The sequence below is a fragment of the Macaca nemestrina genome, chromosome 20 (genome assembly GCF_043159975.1).
Source record: "Macaca nemestrina isolate mMacNem1 chromosome 20, mMacNem.hap1, whole genome shotgun sequence".
NCBI classification, from domain to species: domain Eukaryota; kingdom Metazoa; phylum Chordata; class Mammalia; order Primates; family Cercopithecidae; genus Macaca; species Macaca nemestrina.
Window position 1 is genome coordinate 62,857,660 of NC_092144.1, and position 21,491 is coordinate 62,879,150.

General features: G+C 43.2%; 2 protein-coding genes across 3 annotated transcripts in view; both read right to left on the reverse strand.

Moving 5' to 3' along the window:
* Window positions 1-15,192, reverse strand: part of LOC139355384 (zinc finger protein 320) — a 34,695-nt gene extending 19,503 nt beyond the window's left edge. The window contains exon 1 of the mRNA XM_071086130.1: window positions 15,067-15,192. The gene's annotated coding sequence lies outside the window, so the exon portion shown is untranslated. The remainder of the gene's footprint in view (window positions 1-15,066) is intronic.
* LOC139355336 (zinc finger protein 888) lies at window positions 4,996-19,366 on the reverse strand. 2 transcript variants are annotated; one of them, XM_071086088.1, is made up of 3 exons: window positions 18,413-19,366; window positions 15,067-15,193; window positions 4,996-8,399 (listed from the first exon to the last, which is right to left on the reverse strand). In XM_071086088.1, the coding sequence occupies exons 1-3, from the start codon at window positions 18,425-18,427 to the stop codon at window positions 6,382-6,384; spliced, it is 2,160 nt and encodes a 719-aa protein (XP_070942189.1). In that variant the 5' UTR covers window positions 18,428-19,366; the 3' UTR covers window positions 4,996-6,381. The 2 variants fall into 2 exon arrangements, with proteins under 2 accessions (XP_070942189.1, XP_070942188.1); XM_071086087.1 differs by lacking the exons at window positions 15,067-15,193; window positions 18,413-19,366 and adding exons at window positions 9,226-9,347; window positions 14,150-14,273 and having other exon boundaries at window positions 6,019-8,399.
* Window positions 19,367-21,491: the final 2,125 nt, after the last annotated feature.

Below are 21,491 nucleotides of genomic sequence, written 5' to 3' on the forward strand. Positions count from 1 at the left end.
CAGGGTTCTTTTGAAGTCTTCTGTTGGCTGCCCTCAGATAATAGATGACAAATGTTTTCTATTCAGACATTTAAAAGGTGCTAGATTCTTACTTACTCTCTTTAGGATTGGGAAGGCCTAGAAGAAAAAGATCTAGCTATGTTAACAGAGATTCTTTACAGATGCACATGAACCCCTCACAAAGAACAGCTTTGCAGGACCTTTTCAAAATATGGCAAGAAACATGTTTTGGGATAAAATATTTTGACTTTGTTACATGTTACACCAAAGTCAGACTGGAAAGTAAGACAGGATATATAGAATTAAATAAAACCCATCTGATGAGTATTTATGGTTTGTAGGGCATGACTCCCCAGACCCCTTAGATAGGAATTTGGGCAAGTTAAAAAAAATCAGAGCTTAGTCCTCATTCTCATATCCTTTTTTTTTTTTAACATTTCTTCCCTGCAATATAATAATTGTACAATAAACATCGTTGAAAACACATCAATAATTTCTAGATGTAATATTAAATTCACTTTACATGTGTTCTCTAATTAGAAAATGTATATTTTATTTTCAAGCTGGAATTTTTTTTTTTTTTCCTGGAGACAGGACCTAGTTATATATCCCGGCTGGAATACAGTGGTGGGAACACTGCTCACTGCATCGACTTCTAGGGCTCAAGCAGTCCTCCCACCGCACCTCCCAACTAGCTGGGGCCACAGGCCGGCTAACTTTTTAATATTTTGTAAAGGCAAGGTCTGACTATGATGCTCAGGCTGGCCTTGAACTCCTGGACTCAAACAATCCTCCCACCTTAGCTTCCCAAAGTGCTGGGATTGCCGGCAAGCCACCACACCCATCCAATTGTAATCTATTTTGGGTGTTTTTTTTGTTCTTTCCTGAGTGTTCTATCAGGTGTGAATAACAAAGACTGTAAAATAGTCTTCAAACATTGGGTTTTCTTTTTTCTTTTTTTTTTTTTTTGAGACGAAGTGTGGCTCTCGTTCACAGGCTGGAGTGCAATGGCGTGATCCTGGCTCACTGCAACCTCCGCCTCACCATGTTAGTCAGGCTGGTCTCAAACTCCCGACCTCAGGTGATCCACTGGCCTCGGCTTCCCAAAGTGCTGGGATTACAGGTGTGAGCCACTGCACCCAGCCTCTATGTTCCTTTTAAAAAAATCATTCTAGCTATCTTGTTTAGGAATAAAATGGGAGGGAGGTTTGTCTGTCGGTTCCCAGCTTGACTTTTCTCTTTGGCTTTTTATTTTTCTTTCACAAGCTTGTGACAGACATAATGCTTTGACACTGAAAGGACACAAAGATAGATGTGTACCCGCCCCCCACCCGCTACACCCTTGTTCTGCTCTCTAATCTTTGCACATACCAGAGATTTCATAAGTTCTGTGAGTACCTGGTTTTCTGCACGTACCAGAGATTTTGTTTTGCACATACCAGAGATTTTGTAAGTTCTGAGGCAAGGTCACAAGACGTGTTTAAGTAAGATAAACTCTTGCTGCCATAAACCTGCTCTCCCGCCTCAAAGTTTGAACCAAAATATCAGAAATGGCGGGAACCAATCATAGTTAGCCAAATCGCCTTGTTCAAACACTAGCCAATCATACATCTGATTTGTATAATAACTCTATGCCCACTTTTCTTAGACTATATAACACTGCTCAGAGCTCAGTAGAGGAGCTCTCCTGCCCGTCTCGTTTCACGAGCGAGGGAGAGTTCCAGGTTCGAACCTGTAATAAAGATCCTTGCTGCTTAGCTTTGACTCTGGACTCTGGTGGTCTTCTTCGGGGAATAAACGGTGTGGGCATAACACACACTGATATTGCTTTATATAGATTTTCCATAACAGTAAACACAAATTAAGGTACTCCATGGAATTACATTATTTGACTTTTTTTTTTTTTTTTGAGACGGAGTCTCGCTCTGTCGCCCAGGCTGGAGTGCAGTGGCCGGATCTCAGCTCACTGCAACCTCCGCCTCCCGGGTTTACGCCATTCTCCGGCCTCAGCCTCCCGAGTAGCTGGGACTACAGGCGCCCACCACCTCGCCCGGCTAGTTTTTTGTATTTTTTAGTAGAGACGGGGTTTCACCGTGCTAGCCAGGATGGTCTCGATCTCCTGACCTCATGATCTGCCCGTCTCGGCCTCCCAAAGTGCTGGGATTACAGGCTTGAGCCACCGCGCCCGGCCTATTTGACTTTTTTTAAATGAAAAGTCTCACATATTTATTACTGAACCCAGCCACCCAACACGTTCATAACAGAGAAAAAAATATGTATTCCCAATAAAACGTGTCCAATTCTCCAGATAATGGTGACATTTTCAGCTTGATATGGTAACATGATTGTGACACTCAGACAGCATAAATATGTGTGCCATCTCATGTGCAATTTCTAATAGACACAGCTTGGTTCTTGTCCAATGTCTCCTTTTGGAGTTGTACCTGATTTTCTTACCAGTTTTCATCGGAATCCACTAGGAAATGGAACAATTTTGCTTTTGTTTCTTGGCCAGGAATCGCTTAATCCTGGAAGTGTTGTGAGAAGATCTGGTGAGAAGCAGAGTTAAGTACACACCACGATGGTGGAGAAAGGAAAGAGAAGGGGCTTGACTTTTTTTTTTTTTGAGACAAAGTTCCGCTCTTGCCCTGGCTAGAGTGCAATGGCGCCACCGTGGTTCATTGCAACCTCTGACCCTGGGTTTGAAAGGACACAAAGATAGATGTGTACCCGCCCCCCACCCGCTACACCCTTGTTCTGCTCTCTAATCTTTGCACATACCAGAGATTTCGTAAGTTCTGAGGCAAGGTCACAAGACGTGTTTAAGTAAGATAAACTCTTGCTGCCATAAACCTGCTCTCCCGCCTCAAAGTTTGAACCAAAATATCAGAAATGGCGGGAACCAATCATAGTTAGCCAAATCGCCTTGTTCAAACACTAGCCAATCATATATCTGATTTGTATAATAACTCTATGCCCACTTTTCTTAGACTATATAACACTGCTCGGAGCTCAGTAGAGGAGCTCTCCTGCCCGTCTCGTTTCACGAGTGAAGGAGAGTTCGAGGTTCAAACCTGTAATAAAGATCCTTGCTGCTTAGCTTTGACTCTGGACTCTGGTGGTCTTCTTCGGGGAATAAACGGTCTAGGCATAACAGGTTCAAGGGATTCTCTGGCCTCAGCCTCCCATGGAGCTGGGATTAGAAGTGGCCACCACTATGCTAAGGAAAGAGAGAGACCCTCTCACATTGTTGTATATTGTTTTATACTCAGTACCTGTTTTAAGAAAAAAACAAGGAAGTAAAACCAAAGACAGGCAGCCCGGTGCCAGGCCCAGAACCAGGCCTGGGTCTGCCTGGCCTAAACCCAATAGTTACAAATCAACTCATAACTTAGCAACCCATGTTATTCATAGATTCCAGATATTGTATAGAAGAACACTGTGAAACTCCCTGCCCTGTTCTGTTTCTCTCTGACCACCGGTGCACGCAGACCGTGTCACATACCCCCTGCTTGCCAAATCAATCACGACGCTTTCATATGAAATCTTTGGTGTTGTGAGCCCTTAAAAAGCACAGAAATTGTGCACTCGGGGAGCTCGGATTTTAAGGCAGTAGCTTGCCGATGCTCCCAGCTGAATAAAGCCCTTCCTTCTACAACTTGGTGTCTGAGAGGTTTTGTCTGCGGCTCGTCCTGCTACAATGCCAGCTAATTTTTATATTTTTAGTAGAGACAGGATTTCACCATGTTAACCAGACTGTTCTCAAACTCTATTGTTTCTGCTGTTAGCTGTCAGTCCTCTTCATTGCAGCATGAACAAGATTTTTTTTTTTTTCTGTGAAACTGATGTGATCTGCCTGCTGCTCCCTGCATCACCTTCAACACTGTCTTGTCCCAATTCAAAATGAGTTATCCATTTACAAACTGTTTTTTTGGGCATTGTCCCCATAACCTGTTCATAAAGCATCAATGATATTATTTCTCTACCCAAACTTTCCCACAAGTATTCTTTTTTTTTGAGATAGTATCTTGCTCCGTCATTGCCCAGGCTGGTCTTGAATACCTGAGCTTACGTGATCCACCTGTCTCAGTCACTGAAAGTTCTGGGATTACAGGCCTCAGTCACTGCATCTGGTCTCATTGTAAATTTGATGTTTCTTCTTATTTCAAGTTTAGCAGAATTGATATTGCTTTGATAGAGTCTCTTTTCAAACTCATGTCTTATCCTTCTGAGTGCCTCAAACTACAGCCTGTTCAGACAAGCTATAACAGATTTGTACCAGTTTATTTTGGTCCAAAAAGTGTGAAATTCATGCACAATTTTCTCATAATACGTATTTTTCCATGAGCTTCTTGAAGACCCCTTGTACTAGAAAAGTGTATTCAAAAGGATATATAAAAGGATTGTAGATATGCAAGTGCCACTTACTTCTGGGATGCAAGGATGGTTCAACATATTCAAGCAAATCAATGTGATATACCACTTGAAGAGAATGAAAGATGAAAACCACATCACCTCAGTAGATGGAGAAAAAGCATTTCACAAAATTCAACATCCAGTCATCATAGAAATCCTAAACAAAATAGATAGAGAAGGCAATCTACCTCAACAATGGAAATAACCAAGCACAGAAAATGGAATGCTTTTCCTATAGGAGCTCACATAATTCAAGAATGCTGTCACTCCTTCTATTCAATAAATACTGTCTGCCCCACCCTGGCTAACACGGTGAAACCCCGTCTCTACTAAAAAAACAAAAAATTAGCCCAGTGTGGTGGCAGGCGCCCGTAGTCCCAGCTACTCGGGAGGCTGAGGCAGGAGAATGGCGTGAACCTGGGAGGTGGAGTTTGCAGTGAGCCAAGATTGTCCCACTGCACTCCAGCCTCGGCGACAGTGAGACTCGGTCTCAAAAAAAAAAAAAAAACCCACACACGCACAAAACTGTCTCTCTTAGCCAGAGCAATTAAATAGCAAAAGAAAGAAAACTCATCAAAATCAGAAAGAAAGAAATTTATATTTGTTTGTAGATGACATGATATTCTGTGTAGAAAATTACAATGAGTCAACCAAAATATTACTGGTACTAAATAAATTCAGTGGATTTGCACAATATCAGCACCAAAAATTACTTGAATTTCCATACATTAACAATAAGCAATTTTAAAAGAAAATTTAAACACTTCCATTTGATAGAGAACTTAAAGAAATACGAATAAACATACAAAGCCGAGAAGTTTGTACCTTGAAATCTACAAATGTTGATCAAAATGGTTAAAAACATAGATACAACCCATATTGATAGTTTTGAAAAATTAATATTGTTAAATAATTATATAACCCAATGTGATTTAGATTTAACACAATACCCATAAAAATGCCTATCAGTTGACCTTGCACCACAAAAGTGAAAATGGCCTGTTCCTGCCTTAACTGATAACATTACCTTGTGAAATTCCTTCTCCTGGCTCACCCTGGCTCAAAAGCTCCTCCACTGAGCACCTTGTGACCCCCACCCCTGCCAGCCAGAGAACAACCCCCTTTGATTATAATTTTCCACTACCTACCCAAATCTTATAAAATGGCTCCACCCCATCTCCCTTCACTGACTCTCTTTTCAAACTCAGCCCACCTGCACCCAGGTGATTAAAATGCTTTATTGCTCACACACACACAAAAAAAATCCCTATCAGTTTTTGTTAAACAAAAAACAGGCTGGAAAAGTGGCTCACATCTGTTGGCCACACTAGTCTCAAACTCCTGACCTTAAGAGATCTACCCACTTTGGCCTCCCAAAGTCCTGGCATTACAGGTGAGAGCCACCACACTCAGCCTAATCCTCTTAACATAAACAGTTTAATGTCAATTAATGCTTGAACTCAATGTTAAGTCAGCTCAAACTCGAGTCAATGCTGAATTGACTCTAATTCAATTAATGCTTGATGGCTTACTACACTCATTGCATTTGGAACTATTATCTCAAAAATAAATTTTCTGATATTTTGCAACAGGTGACCTCAGACTGAAGACCTTGCCACACTGATGACATTTGTAAGATTTCTGTCCATTATGGATTCCCTGATGTCTAATGAGGTGTGAACTTGAAGTAAAGGCTTTGCCACAATCATCACACTTGTGAGGTTTCTCTCTTGTATGAATTCGCCTATGTTTTGCATAGGATGAAACTTGACTGAAGACCTTGCCTCAATCATGACATTTGTAAGGTTTCTCTCCAGTATGAGTTCGCCGATGAACTGCAGTGTATGAATGATGTCTGAAGAATTTGCCACATTTACTACACTTTTAAGATCTCTCTTCATTATGGATTCTCCAATGATTTACAATGGTTGTAGTATTACTGAAGACTTTGTGACAATCCTTACTTTAGTAAAGCTTCCCTATGCCATGGATTGCCTGATGGTGAATAAGTGTTGACTGCGCACTAAAGGCTTTGCCACACTCATTACACTTGTAAGGTTTCTCTCCAGTATGAATTCTAGTATGTTGTGCCAGGTGTGAATAACACCTGAAAGCCTTGTCACAAACCTTACATTTGTACGGTTTCTCTCCAGTATGAACTCTCTGATGTTGTGCAAGGTATGAATCACTCCCAAAAGCCTTGTCACAAACCCTACATTTGTATGGTTTCTCTCCAGTATGAATCCTCCTATGTATTTCAAGGCGTGATTTGAAATTGAAAACTTTGTCACATTCTTCACATTTGTAAGGCTTCTCTCCAGTATGAAGTCTATGATGACATGCAAGTTGTGACTGTGTCCTAAAAACCTTGCCACAATCATTACACTTGTAAGGTTTCTCTCCAGTATGAAGTCTATGATGATATGCAAGACTTGATTTGTGATTAAAGCTTTTGCCACATTCATTACACTTGTAACGTTTCTCTCCAGTATGAATGACCTTATGCATTACAAGAGATGAATTTTGAACGAAGGTCTTGCCACACTCATTACACTTGTAAGGTTTCTCTCCAGTGTGAATTACAATATGTTGTGCCAGGTGTGAATCACGTCTGAAAGCCTTGTCACAAATCTTACATTTGTATGGTTTCTCTCCAGTGTGAATTCTCCTATGTCTTTCAAGGTGTGATTTGCGACTGAAAACTTTGTCACATTCTTTACATTTGTGAGGTTTCTCTCCAGTATGAAGCCTATGATGACGTGCAAGGTTTGATTGTTGATTAAAAACCTTGCCACATTCATTACACTTGTAAGGTTTCTCTCCAGTATGAATTGTCTTGTGAACTAAGAGGGCTGAATTGTCACCAAACATCTTGCCACAGTCATTACACTTGTAAGATTTCTCTCCAATGTGAATTACAGTATGTTGTGACAGGTATGAATAATGTCTGAAAGCCTTGTCACAAATCTTACATTTGTATGGTTTCTCACCAGTGTGAATTCTCCTATGTCTTTCAAGGTGTGATTTGCGACTGAAAACTTTGTCACATTCTTTACATTTGTAAGGTTTCTCTCCAGTATGAAGCCTATGATGACGTGCAAGGTTTGATTGTTGATTAAAAACCTTGCCACACTCATTACACTTGTAAGGTTTCTCTCCAGTATGAATTGTCTTGTGAACTAAGAGGGCTGAATTGCCGCCAAACCTCTTACCACACTCATTACACTTGTAAGGTTTTTCTCCAGTATGAAGTCTATAATGACATGCAAAGTGTGCTTTTTTACTAAAAAACTTGCCACATTTATTACACTTGTAAGGTTTCTCTCCAGTGTGACATCTACAGTGGCGTGCAAGGTATCGCCTCTGATTAAAGATCTTGCCACATACGTCACATTTATATTGTTTCTCTTCTAAATGGATTATCTGATGTTTTTTAAAGAGTGAGCTACAATTAAAGGATTTGCCATTCTCATTACATTGAAAAGATTTTACTTTCATGTGTACATCCTGGTTTTGTGTGAGTAATGAAGAATGGGAGAAATTATTCCCATAGTTATTAGAAACATGGGTTTTGGGCCTACAAGAAATTCTTTGGGCTGTTGGAACTGAGGAGGCATTGTTGATAGACTTCTCCACTTGATTATCAATTTTCCCTTTGGGCTGAGATATGTGCAGTTTAGGCAGATGCAAATGAAAGCTTGATCTAAGCTGATCTTTAATAGGCTTATTTCCAGCATGCCTTTGATCATATTTGTCTGTACTACCTGTCAACATTTTTATTTCTGTCATGGATACTTCATGGACATTTGTTTCATCTTCTTGCCACTGAAACACAAAATCATGAATATCTTTCTCAATTTCCTGGAAGCAACTTTCTCCAATGTGATGACTTGCTTGTCTTTGCAATGTCCCTGTGTGGATCACTTCTGTATTGCCCTGCCCTGTTGATGAGAACTTCTTCATCCTGCATTTGGAAGAGATAGCTACAAAATATAAACACCAATAGGTTTCCAATTAAGTACAGATGGTATATAATACTGAAATGTGTAAATACGACACCAAAAACAACACTTATTTTAAACTTCCCAAACATGAGCTTCAAAGTTTAGGAACACAAAAGGAGGAATATTCTTTAATAAATGAAGGGTGATTACATGTCCTTCAAATCATTTCTATGGAATTCTATTTCCAGTATCATGACAAAACACTGATAGGGCACAAATAAAGTAAGAAATGTTTGTCCACTGTGACCCTAAAGTGTGTCATAGTTTGCAAAAATTTTATCACTGTCACAAGAAGAAGAAAAATATATATTCTTCATATTTACAGCATATTTACTGTATAGAAATAAATGCTAAAGGACTGGACAATGTATTATATTGGTAAATAATCCACAACAAGCTCTTGTAAGGATAATCAAAATCAATGGAAATTCTTATTATCAAACAATCATAGCACTGAGAAGACAACAAAAGATTACGAAAATTAGCCAGGTGCTGTCGCCCGTGCCTGTAGTCCCAGCTACTCGGGAGTCTGAGATACAAGAATCACTTTTAGCCAAGAGGCAAAGATTGCAGTGAGCCAACATCGCACCACTGCACCCCAGCCTGGGTGACAAAGTGAGACTTCGAGTAAAAAAAAAAAACAAAAAACAGACAGGGCGTGGGGGCTCACGCCAGTAATCCCACTATTTTGGGAGGCCAAGGCAGGTGGATCTCCTCAGATTAGGAGTACAACCAGCCTGGCCACCATGGTAAAACCCCATCTCTACTAAAAATACAAAAAGTAGCCGGGCGTGGTCACGGGCACCTGTAATCCCAGCTACTTGGGAGGCTGAGGCAGGAGAATTGCTTGAATCTGGGAGGCGAAGACTGTGGTGAGCTGAAATCATTCCACTGCACTCCAGCCTGAGCAACAAAGTGAGACTCCATCTCAAAAAAAAAAAAGAAAACGTTAATACCATATTTTTCTGAATAACTGTTACAAAATTACCTATATCCACGTGGAACAGGTACTCTGTGACTTCTTAAAACAGTTTTCGTATTTTTATTGTTTTGAGATGGAGTCTCGCTCTGTCACCCAAGTTGGAGTGCAATGGCACAATCTGGGCTCACTACAACCTCAACCTCCAGGGTTCAAGCAATTCTCCTGCCTCAGCCTCCTGAGTAGCTGGGATTACAAGCCTGCCCCACCATGCCCAGCTAATTTTTATATGTTTAGTAGAGATGGGGTTTCACCACGTAGGCCAGGATGGTCTCAAACTCCTGACCTCAGGTGACCCACATGTCTTGGCCTCCTAAATCCCAGGATTACAGGCATGAGCCACTGCACCTGGAGGCACTTTTCACATTAATGAGTGGAATGTATCAGTTATATTGCATACCACGTACTGAAAACTCACATGTAAAGTCATAAAAATCAATAATAAAATATTGTAACCCTCGATAAAACAAGCAAGAAACTAATAAGTAGATTTATACAGCCTACAGAATTTTAAACAATTCCCTCTTAAGAAAAAAAGCCGGCGGGGCACGGTGGCTCACGCCTGTAATCCCAGCACTTTGGGAGGCCGAGGCGGGCAGATCACGAGGTCAGGAGATCGATACCAGCCTGGCTAACACAGTGAAACTCTCTCTACTAAAAATACAAAAAATTAGTCAGGCGTGGTGGCGGGCGCCTGTAGTCCCAGCTACTCAGGAGGCTGAGGCAGGAGAATGGTGTGAACCCCGGGGGACAGAGCCTGCAGTGAGCCGAGATCGCACCACTGCACTCCAGCCTGGGTGACAGAGTAAGACTTCGTCTTAAAAAAAAAACAAAAACTAAAAGAAAAAAGCCACAACTTGTTCTTACGACCAGTACACAACATAAGAGCTGAAATACATGTTAAGATCACTACCTTCTAATACATGAGGTCAAGAAAATACACAGCATTATAAGGAATAAGAATTGACTATGGCTGGGCATGGTGGCTCATGCCTGTAATCCCAGGACTTTGGGAGTCCAAGGTGGGTGGATCACCCAAGGTCAGGAGTTCTAGAACAGCCTGGCCAACATGGTGAAACCCCATCTCAACTAAAAATACAAAAATTAGCCGGGCATGGTGGCAGATGCCTGTAATCCCAGTTACTCTGAAGAGCTGAGGCAGAAGAATCACTTGGCACTGGGAGGCAGAGGTTGCAGCAGTGAGCCTAGATTGTGCCACCTCATTCCAGCCTGGGGGACTAGAGAGAGACTTTGTCTCAAAAAAAAAAAAAAAAAAAAGAATTGAGTAACGGCCAGGTGCAGTGGTGCATGCCCGTAATCACAGCACTTTTGGAGGCTGACGCAGGCAGATCATGAGGTCATAAGTTCGAGACCAGCCTGGACAACATGGTGAAACCCCATCTCTACCAAAATTACAAAAAAATTAGCTGTGCTTGGTGGTGGGTGCCTTTAACCCCAGCTACTTGGGAGGCTGAAGCAGGAATCATTTGTATCTGGGAGGCTGAGGTTGCAGTGAGCTGAGATCATGCTACTGCACTCCAGCCTGGGCGAGAGAATGACACTCCATCTCAAAAAAATAAAATAAAATAAATAACGACTCTCCTTAAAGAAGCTTTGGTAGATTTGGCATTCTCTAATAGGATGTTCTTGCAGACAGGGACTTTGAGAGAATTGAGCCATGGGTGTTAACTACCGGTGAATACTAACAGTGCATTTATAAAGAAACATTAAAGAGCTCATTTCCTGTTCCTCTTTCCACCATATCAGGAGACGGCAGGAAGATGGCCAAGTTAAACCGTGAAGAAGGCTCTCACCAGGAAACAATGTGGCTGGCACCTTGCTCTTGGATTTCTTGCTTTCCAAATTCATGAGAAATAAATTTCTGTATCTTAAGCCTCCCAGTTTCAGCTATTTCCTTTTTTCTTTGTTTTTGAGACTCAGTCATGCTCTATCACCCAGGCTGGAGTGTAGTGGCACCATTATCCTACCCCAAGTGATTCTCCCTCCTCAGCCCAGAGTCTCACTCTGTCACTCAGGCTGGAGTGCGGTGGCGTGATCTTGGCTCACTGCAACCTCCACCTCCTGGGTTCAAGTGATTCTCCTGCCTCAGCCTCCCAGGTAACTGGGATTACAGGTGCGCACCACCATGAAGAGCTAACTTTTGTATTTTTAGTAGAGATGGAATTTCACCATGTTGGCCACGCTTGTCTCGAACTACTGACCTCAAGTGATTGGCCTGTCTCAGCCTCCCAAAGTGGAATTATGGGTGTGAGCAACTGCATCTGGCCTATTTTTGACATTTAGTAGATTCGAGGTTTCACCATGTTGTCCAGACTGGTCTCAAGCTCCAGACCTCAAGCAATCTGCCCACCTTGGGTTCTGAAAGTGCTAGGATTAGAGGAGTGAGCCACCCCAGCTGGCCAGTCTAAGCTATTTCTAACAAGACAGTGAAATGACAGAGACAGGAAAAAGAGCATCTCATCATCAATATCACCAAAGCCTGACAAATCTAATGAAACAAAGGAAGTTTAGAGTCTGTACTGTAAAACTTGCAATACTTGAAACCATCTAATAGCAATAACACATTTTATTTTATTTTTTTTATTTTTTAAAGACGGCGTCTCGGGTCACCCAGGCTGGAGTGCAGTGGCGTCATCTCAGCTCACTGCAAGCTCCGACGCCTCCCGGGTTCATGCCATTCTCCTGCCTCAGCCTCCAGATTAGCTGGGACTACAGGCGCCTGCCACCACGCCTGGCTAATTTTTGGTATTTTTAGTAGAGACGGGGTTTCACCGTGGTAGCCAGGATGGTGTCGATCTCTTGACCTAGTGATCCGCCCCGCTCGGCCTCCCAAAGTGCTGGGATTACAAGCGTGAGCCACCGGGCCCAGCCAGTAATACCATGTTTTAAAAACATTGAGGCAGGCTGGGCACGGTGGCTCATGCCAGTAATCCCAGCATTTTGAGAGGCAGGAGGATCACGTGGTCAGGAGATTGAGACAATCCTGGCTAACAAGCTGAAACCCCATCTCTACTAAAAAACACAAAAAATTAGCCCAGTGTGTTGGCAGTCACCTGTAGTCCCAGCTACTTGGGGGGCTGAGGCAGGAGAATCGCTTGAAACTGGGAGTTGGAAATTGCAGTGAGCCGAGATCACACCACTGCACTTTAGCCTGGGTGACAGACTGAGACTGTCTCAAAGAAAACAAAACAAAAAAAAAAAAAAATGAAAGAAGGCTAAACAGTAACTGCAACCCACAAGCACATACAAAGTTTTCCAGTAAAGGTAAATAAAAAAACAGATAGGCCGGGCATGGTGGTTCATGCCTGTAATCCCAGCACTTTTGAAGGACGAGCCAGGCAGATCACCTGAGGTTGGGAGTTCAAGACCACCCTAACCTACGAGGAGAAACCCTATCTCTACTAAAAATACAAAATTAGCTGGGCATGGCGACTCATGCCTGTAATCCCAGGTAGTCGGGAGGCTGAGGGAGGAGAATTGCTTGAACCTGGAGACGGAGGTTGTAGTGAGCCGAGACCGCAGCATTGAATTTCAGCCTAAGTGATGACAGCAAAACTATGTCTCATAAATACATAAATTAACAAATGGACAGATACAGAAACTTGCATATGTGTACCTTTTCTTCATAACTAAACTTTTTTTGTTATTTAAAATTAAAAGTCATGAAAAAACACTGTAAAAATATGTTAATGAAAATGGAACATACACAGAAATAATTCTGACAAATAAAAAAGTTCTCTTGGAGAAGTAGTTTTTGCAGATTATGGATTTTTTTTTTTTTTTTTTGAGACGGAGGCTCAGGCTGGAGTGCAATGGTGTGATCCTGGTTCACTGCAACCTCTACCTCCCGGGTTCAAGTGACTCTCCTGGATCGGCCTCCTGAGTAGTTGGAATTACAGCTGCCCACCACTGTGCCTGGCTACATTTTGTAATTATAGTACAGATGAAGTTTCACCATGTTAACCAGGCTGGTTGTAAACTTACCTCAGGTGATCCACCCCCACCCCCCGGCCTCTCAAAGTGCTGGGATTAGAGGCATGAGCCACTGCACCCGACCAGGTTACAGAAATTTTAAGTTTCATTATTATACTATAAGTTTAAGATGTTTAACATACCTGCAACAATAACCTTGGCCCAAATATCTATACAACACACTTCACTTCTGCATACTGAAAGGAATGGACACTAACGTGGTTGTTATATTCACCCTGGAATCATGCTTCAACCACTTACATGTTTACTAAGAACTAAAAGACAAAACTATCTACAATAATAACAATGGTTGGGCATGGCAGCTCACGCCTGTAATCCCAGCCCTTTGGGAAGCCGACACAGGTGGATCACTTGAGATCAGGAGTTTGAGACCGGCCGGGCCAACATGGTGAAACCCCATCTCTACTAAAAACACAAAGTTAGCTGGGCATGGTGGTGAGTGCTTGCAGTCCCACTACCCAGAAAGCTGGAGCACAAGAATCCTGTGAGCCTGAAAGGCGGAGGCTGCAGTTAGCCAAGATTACACCACTGCACTGTAGACTGAGCGACAGAGTGAAACTCTGTCATAAGAAAAGAAAGAGCGGAGAGATAAGCAAGGGCAAAGAAAGACGTCCTTTCAAAGATCTCAGGATTTAAACTTTTATTTTCCCATAGAATTCTCCCACTTGCAGAGTTTCTCCACATACTATTGGAAGGTGGAACTTCCACTCTGCCCATCTGAGCGGGCAGGGCTTACCTGCCTTTACACCTGTAATACATTCCCTCCCAGCTGGATTTTGTTGCTATTTTCACTTCACTCTCCACCGTCCAGGGCTCTTTCTCTTGCTCCAACATGGAGACAGCAGGTCAGAAAGAGACTCCTGCTTATAAAAAGAAAGGACCATGACGTGCTGGAGCTTTTCTAGAGTCCCAGCCCTACGTTTCTGTAGGAAGGAAGACATTACAGATGAATCTAGGAAAATATTTCACTAATTGCTCCACTGACTGCCTCCTTCTGAATGCTTGGGGAACGTTGTAATATGTAATATGTGGACATGGAGCTCTCTTCCAAGAACTACTGAATTGAAAGCACAGGAGAAGCAAACAGGGAACTGGAGATGTTTAAAGTCTGCCAAAAGGTTTTATTTTTGCTTTTTGAGACAGAGTCTTGCTCTGTCACCCACGCTGGAGTGCAGTGGTGTGTTGTCAGCTCACTAGAACCTTCGCCTCCTAGGTTTGAGTTATTCTCTTTCCTCAGCCTTTCTAGGAGCTGGGATTACAGGTGTGCACCCACACGTCCAGCTAATTTTTGTATTTTTAGTAGAGACTGAGTTTCTCCATATTTGCCAGGCTGGTCTCGAACTCCTGATCTAAAGTGATCCACACGCCTCAGTCTCCCAAGATGCCAGGATGACAGACATGAGCCACCATACCCAGCCTGCTGTAAAGTTTTATGCCTACTTTAGTCCTGAAGCCCCCACTGAGGTATCATGAAGAAAGCAGAACGTCTAAACAAAGGGGACAGTGAAAGTCCAGATGCTACATCATGAAGCTTTTCATTTCAAAATCAATATGGCTTCCATTTGAGTCAAGCAAGGATGTGGCACCCAAGAGAAACAAGAGAAAATGCAAAGATTCACAAGGGCACATCCCCAGGAGGGAAGTTAAACTCACCCAGGGAGACCAGGTTCCTATAATTCTCCAACATCACATCTCTGTATAGAGTCCTCTGAGCAGGGTCCAGGCATTTCCACTCCTCCTGAGAGAATTCTATGGCCACATCCCTGAATGTCAATAGACCCTGAAATGAAAACATATTTTAACCAAATGGTTATGGGAGGAGTTCTTATCTTTAAAGAAAATGAGAAGAGGAGAGAGGGGAAAGCGTGGATTTAATTGTAGTGAATGTTCTGACAAATCCAAGTAAGGGATTTTTCACCACATGACGTCTTTTTTTTTTCTTTTTATTTTTTTTGAGATGGAGTCTCACTCTGTCACCCAGGCTGGAGTGCAGTGGCATGATCTTGGCTCACTGCAAGCTCCACCTCCCGGATTCACGCCCTTCTCCTCCCTCAGCCTCCCAAGTAGCTGGTACTACTGGTGCCCGCCACCACGCCCTGCTAATTTTTTTTGTATTTTTAGTAGAGACAGGTTTTCACCGGTTAGCCAGGATGGTCTCAATCTCCTGACCTTGTGATCCGCCTGCTTCAGCCTCCCAAAGTGCTGGGATTACAGGCATGAGCCACCACACCTGGCCTCACATGATGTCTTTATTATACTTTTTGAAGAGGTCAAGACACCCTGTCAGTATGAATTTCTTATGTTTGTAAAAAATACAAGAAATAAATTAAAAAATCAACGCAGAGTTTCTGTTATAGAAATGTTTGAAACTTTTATGGACACACCAAGTGACATTCAGTATCTAGATGAGACCAAGCACGAGTGATGTCTTCACAGATGACAATGCCCACAGTGAAAGATCAGTCAGACACAGTGACACACGCCTGTAATCCCAGCTACGTGGGAGGCTGAGGCAGGAGAATGGCTTGATCCCAGGAGGCAGAGGTTGCAGTGATCCCAGATCACGTCACTGCACTCCAGCCTGGGCAACAGAAACTCCATCTCAAAAAAATAAAAAATTAGCCAGGTGTGATGGCAGGCACCTGTGGTTCCAATTACTTGGAAGGCTGAGATGAGAGGATGGCTTGACCCTGAGGGTGGAGGTTGTAGTGAGCTACGATCACACCAGGGCACTCCAGCCTAGACAACAAAGTGAGACCCCATCTCAAAATAAAATACACGAAAACAAAATTACTCAAAGTACAAAATCCATTTTGTAAATGTTCACAAAATAACTGAGGGAAGAGAGAGATCCTCTCACATTGTTTTATACTCAGTACCTGTTTTAAGAAAAAAAAACAAGGAAGTGAAACCAGACAGGCGGCCCGGCACCAGGCCCAAAACCAGGCCTGGGCCTACCTGGCCTAAACCTAGTAGTTAAAAATCAACTACATTGTATAGAAGAACATTATGAAACTCCCTGCTCTGTTCTGTTTCACTCTGACCACACAGTGCATGAAACCCCTGTCACGTATCCCCTAGATTGCTCAATCACGACCCTTTCATGTGAAATCTTTAGTGTTGTGAACCCTTAAAAGGGACAGAAATTGTGCACTCGGAGAGCTCAGATTTTAAGACGATAGCTTGCCGTGGCTCCCAGCTGAATAAAGCCCTTCCTTCTACAACTCAGTGTCTGAGGGGTTTTGTCTGCGGCTCGTCCTGCTACATAACAAAACCTACACAGATTCACAAAAAACTAAATGTTAATACAAAGGGTTGTCATTTGTCCCAGATTTTCAAACCATAAAAGATTTTCAAAATATATACATATGTGTGTATATATGTATGTGTGTGTATATATGTGTGGGGGTGTCTATATACACACATATATACATACACATATACACACATATACATGTATATATACACATATACACACGTATACATATATGCATACACACATACACATGTATACACATATGTACACACACACATATGTATACACATATACACACGTGCATACACACGTGCATACATACACACACGTGTATACGTGTGTATACACGCACACACGTGTATACATATTTGTACACACACGTATACATGTGTACACACACGCACATACATGTAGGTATACATATGTACACACGTGTGTACATATATGTATACATATGTACACACGTGTATACATATATGTATACATATGTACGCACGTGTGTACATATGTACACAAATATATAGGTTTTAAATATACAAAAAGTAGCAAGTTTTGTTTAACTGAAGAAGAATCTCATCTTGCTGGAAAAGGATACTTTGGCAGTTGGGGGCAGGGGGGAATCTTGTCAGATCTAAGAAGACAGGAAACGCCGCTTCCTAGAGGAAGCAATCACCCTTTCAACTGCCTGGCCTGGAGGATGGAGAATAGTTTGAACCCAGGAGGCAGAGGTTGCAGTAAGCCAAGATCATGCCACCGCACTCCAGCCTGGGTGACAGAGCAAGACTCTGTTTCAGAAACAAATAACAAAAATAATAATAGGTGGAATGAGAGTATGGCTTTATCCTCTAGAATAAAAAAAAAATAAGTACTGCTCCCATATTTGAGAAAAAATATAACCATTTTTACCAAAAGCCTGCTTCACAAGTCTCTCCATAGTAACACCACTGTCTCCATAAGCGTAATGTGCTAAGAATAGTTTAATGAATCTCCTGCTATTATTTATGTTGATTCTATATTCTTAACATGATGATGGAATCATTCATGTATCATTCATTTCCATTTTATTTATTTATTTATTTAAGACAGAGTTTTGCTCTTGTTGCCTGGGCTGGAGTGCAATGGTGCAATCTCAGGTCACTGCAACCTCCGCCTCTCGATTTCAAGTGATTCTTCTGCCTCAGCCTCCTGAGTAGCTGTGATTGCAGGCACATGCCACCATGCCTGGCTAATTTTGTATTTTAACTAGAGACAGGGTTTCTCCAAGTTGGTCAGGCTCACTCAATTACCTAAAAATGTAGTTTAAAATCAGGCAGAAAACATTTCCCCTTATTGGTCTTCTTTTCTAGAATTTACCATGTTCTCTGTGCACATTAATACGTGACTTCCATTGGCAGCTGCTCTAATCTTCGTCCACAGAGAGCTGACAGTGCATCCAGATGTGGCCCCTGAACAATCCCTGCTGCCCAACAGCACTGACACCACGGGACCCTCACCCCATCTCCATCCATGTCTGGTGTGAGCCCTTCCCAGGCCCATGCCCAGTGCAGCCTCTTCCCAACTTCATGTCACTGGGTCATGAGAGATGGAATCCAAGCGAGATGAGAGAGACTGAGGGAAGGCATGGGTGAGTGTGAGCAAACCTGTCAGGCAGCACGCTTCAGACTCAGAGAAGATTCCCAACTCCAAGGCCCAGCGTTTCTGAAAAGAAGGAGACAGAACAATCCACCGAGAATATCATCTCACCTGAGGAAGAGCCATCCCTGACTCCTCTGCTTTCCTCTTCCTTTTCCAGGTATCTTCCTCAGGGTTTCTTCCTCACGTACCAAGAATCTTTAGAAATCAATCCTGAATGTTAAAAATATGCTGTTTATTGCTCAGAATCAACACACCCCCTCCCTGTAACACAATGACACATACAAAGGAGACCTCAGTCTGTGGAAGTACGGTCCCCCCTGCTGCCCACCACACCAGGGATGATAAACCCCTATAGGAAACTCCCACTCCCCTTCTGGAGAAGCCCCTACACACGCTGCAGCAGTGGGGAGCTGGGGTGGAATGAGCTCCCCTTCAGAGCACAGACCCAGCCCTGACCAAACCCCATGCAGAGGCTGGATGTGGTGACTTACGCCTGTCATCCCAGCACTCTGGGAGACATAGGGGGGTACACTGCTTGAGCTCAGAAGTTTGAGACCGGCCTGGGCAACATGGTGAAATCCCATCGCTACCAAAAATACAAATACTTAGCCAGGTACGGTGGTGCACGTCTGTGTTTCTGTCATCCCAGCTACTTAGGAAGCTGAGGTGGAAGCATCACTGGAACTCAGGAGTTCGAGAACAGCCTGGTAAACATGGTGAAATCCTGTGTCTACTAAAAATACAAAAATTGGGCCGGGTGCAATGGCTCAAGCCTATAATACTAGCACTCTGGAAGGCCGAGGTGGGTGGATTACTTGAGGTCAGGAGTTCAAAACCATCCTGGCCAATGTGGTGAAACCTCATCTCTACTAAAAATACAAAAGTAGCTGGGCTTGGTGGGCATCTGTAATCCCAGCTACTCAGAAGGCTGAGGTTGGAGGATCACTTGAACCTGGGATGTGAAGGTTGCAGTGAGCTGAAATTACACCACTGCACTCCAGTTTGAGTAACAGAATAAGACTCTAAAATAAAATACAAATACAAAAATTAGCCGGGTGTGGTGGCACACACCTGTAATCTCAGCTACTTGGGAGGTTGAGGCACAAGAATCACTTGAATCCAGGAGACAGAGGTTGCAGTGAGCCAAGATCACGAGACTGCATTCACAGCCTGGAGGACACAGTGAGACCTTTTTTTTTTTTTTTTAAAGTCCTAGTTTCTGATGTGATTGACACAGATAATAAACTTGAGTAATGTGATAGAGACTGACAGGCAGAGGGAACTTCAGATGGCAGTGGGAGGGCATGGGAGACATCTCTGAGCCTAGACCTGAAGGAGGAGAAAGGGACAGGACAGCATCGTAAATGAGCTGCCAAGGGACATAGGGTAAGAGCAGGACAATGACCAGAGACAGGAAGGGTTTTGGAGTTTGGGAAAAGAGAAAAGCAAACGTGACTGGGGCAGAGGGAGTCAGGAGATGAAGGCAAGCTCCCAGGAGGAGGCTGGACACTGGCAGGGGCCCTGGACACAGGGCTGTGGAGCCACAGTGAAGAGCTGGACTTTTGTCCCAGGGAACACAGGAAGCCGGTGGAGGGTTCCCTGCCGGGGACTGAATGACCTGCTTTGGATTTAGCTGTGCTATCCTCACAGTGAAAACATTTTCACAGAGTTACCCTGAGAAGGTCTGAGATGAGTACGAAGATGTGACTGAATTCTTACATGGGGGGCTGGAAGGGCTAATGGGGAGGGTTGGTCTTTATCACCCTATCCTTTAGAATTAGAGAAGCATCTTTCACATACCTGGGCTAAAGAAACTTCTTTTGCAAGGTTCTGATGCCTTTAATTCCTAACATTTAATTTTTCCTTATGAGAAAAGTACAGTAACATTTACAAAATGCAGCAGTGTAAACACACAACTACTGACCTTGAAAACAGGGAGGCCGAGGTGGGTGGATCACCTGAGGTCAGGAGTTGGAGACCAGCTTGGCCTGCATGTAGGAACCCCGTCTATACTAAAAATACAAAAATTATCCAGGCGTGGTGGCGCATGGCTGTAATCCCAGCTTCTCAGCAAGGCTGAGGCAGGAGAATCGCTTGAACCCAGGAGGTTGAGGTTGCGGTGAGCCAAGATCCCGCCATTGCACTTCAGCCTGGGCAACAAGAACAAAACTGCATCTCAAAAAAAGAAAAGGAAAGGAAAGAAAACAGGGAAAGTTGAACTAAGACATAAGCAAATTTTTTCAATCAAGAATACATGGGTGGTCAGGTGTGGTGGCTCACGCCTGTTTTCCCAGCACTTTGGGAGGTCAAGGCAGGTGGATCACCTGAAGTCAGGAGTTTAAGATCAGCCTGGCCAACATGCTGAAACCCTGTCTCTACTAAAAATACAAAAATTAGCTGGGTTCCATCCACAACTTATTTAACTTCTTGTTGCTCCTTCTCCCCAATCTTTAGATCATCCTCAATCTCCATCTATTTCCGCCTCTTCTCCCATCTCTGCACCTCCTGAGCTCTCCCTGTTAAATTCTCTCTTCCCCGTTATACCCCCCAGCCAGTCCCCCTCAGTCCAATAACCCTTCTGCCAGGTTGAGCAGGGCCCCTTCCTCCTTGTCTGGGGCCTCCTGCTCTGAGTCACCTTGTTTTCCTTTTAGCTGAGGGCATCTGTTCTTCCAATGTCCTATTTCTTTACAATAAGCACAATGGTTATGCTGCAAGCTCTGACAGCCAGGCTGAGTCTCTTTCCTGGGGCCCCCCTTCCCTTGCCTCTTTGGGGGGACCCCTCTGATTGCTGCAGCTAACCGGTTGGTGTTTCGCCGGGCTCAACGTTCATTCTCTTTGCTGTTTTCCTTATGGCTTACTGCGTCCCTGTTTACAAACACCTGGTTAACTATTTCTAAATAACTGTCACGTATTCATTCCTGCAAACCCAACCTGTTTCTGCACTTTTCTTCTAATGTTTTCTGCACTTTGACTAAAGTCATGTTAATCATGCGCTGATTTTCAGGGCTATCAGGATCGAAGGGAGTATACATGCAATAGGCCTCACATAGCCTGTCACAGAACTGTGCTGGACTTTCTTCTTTTCCCTGGATGATCTCAGAGGCCTTGTTAACATTTGTGGCCTTCCGGGCTCCCTCTTTAATCCTTCCAGGAGAGCTGCCCTGTGTCGGTTCAGCCTTTGCATGTC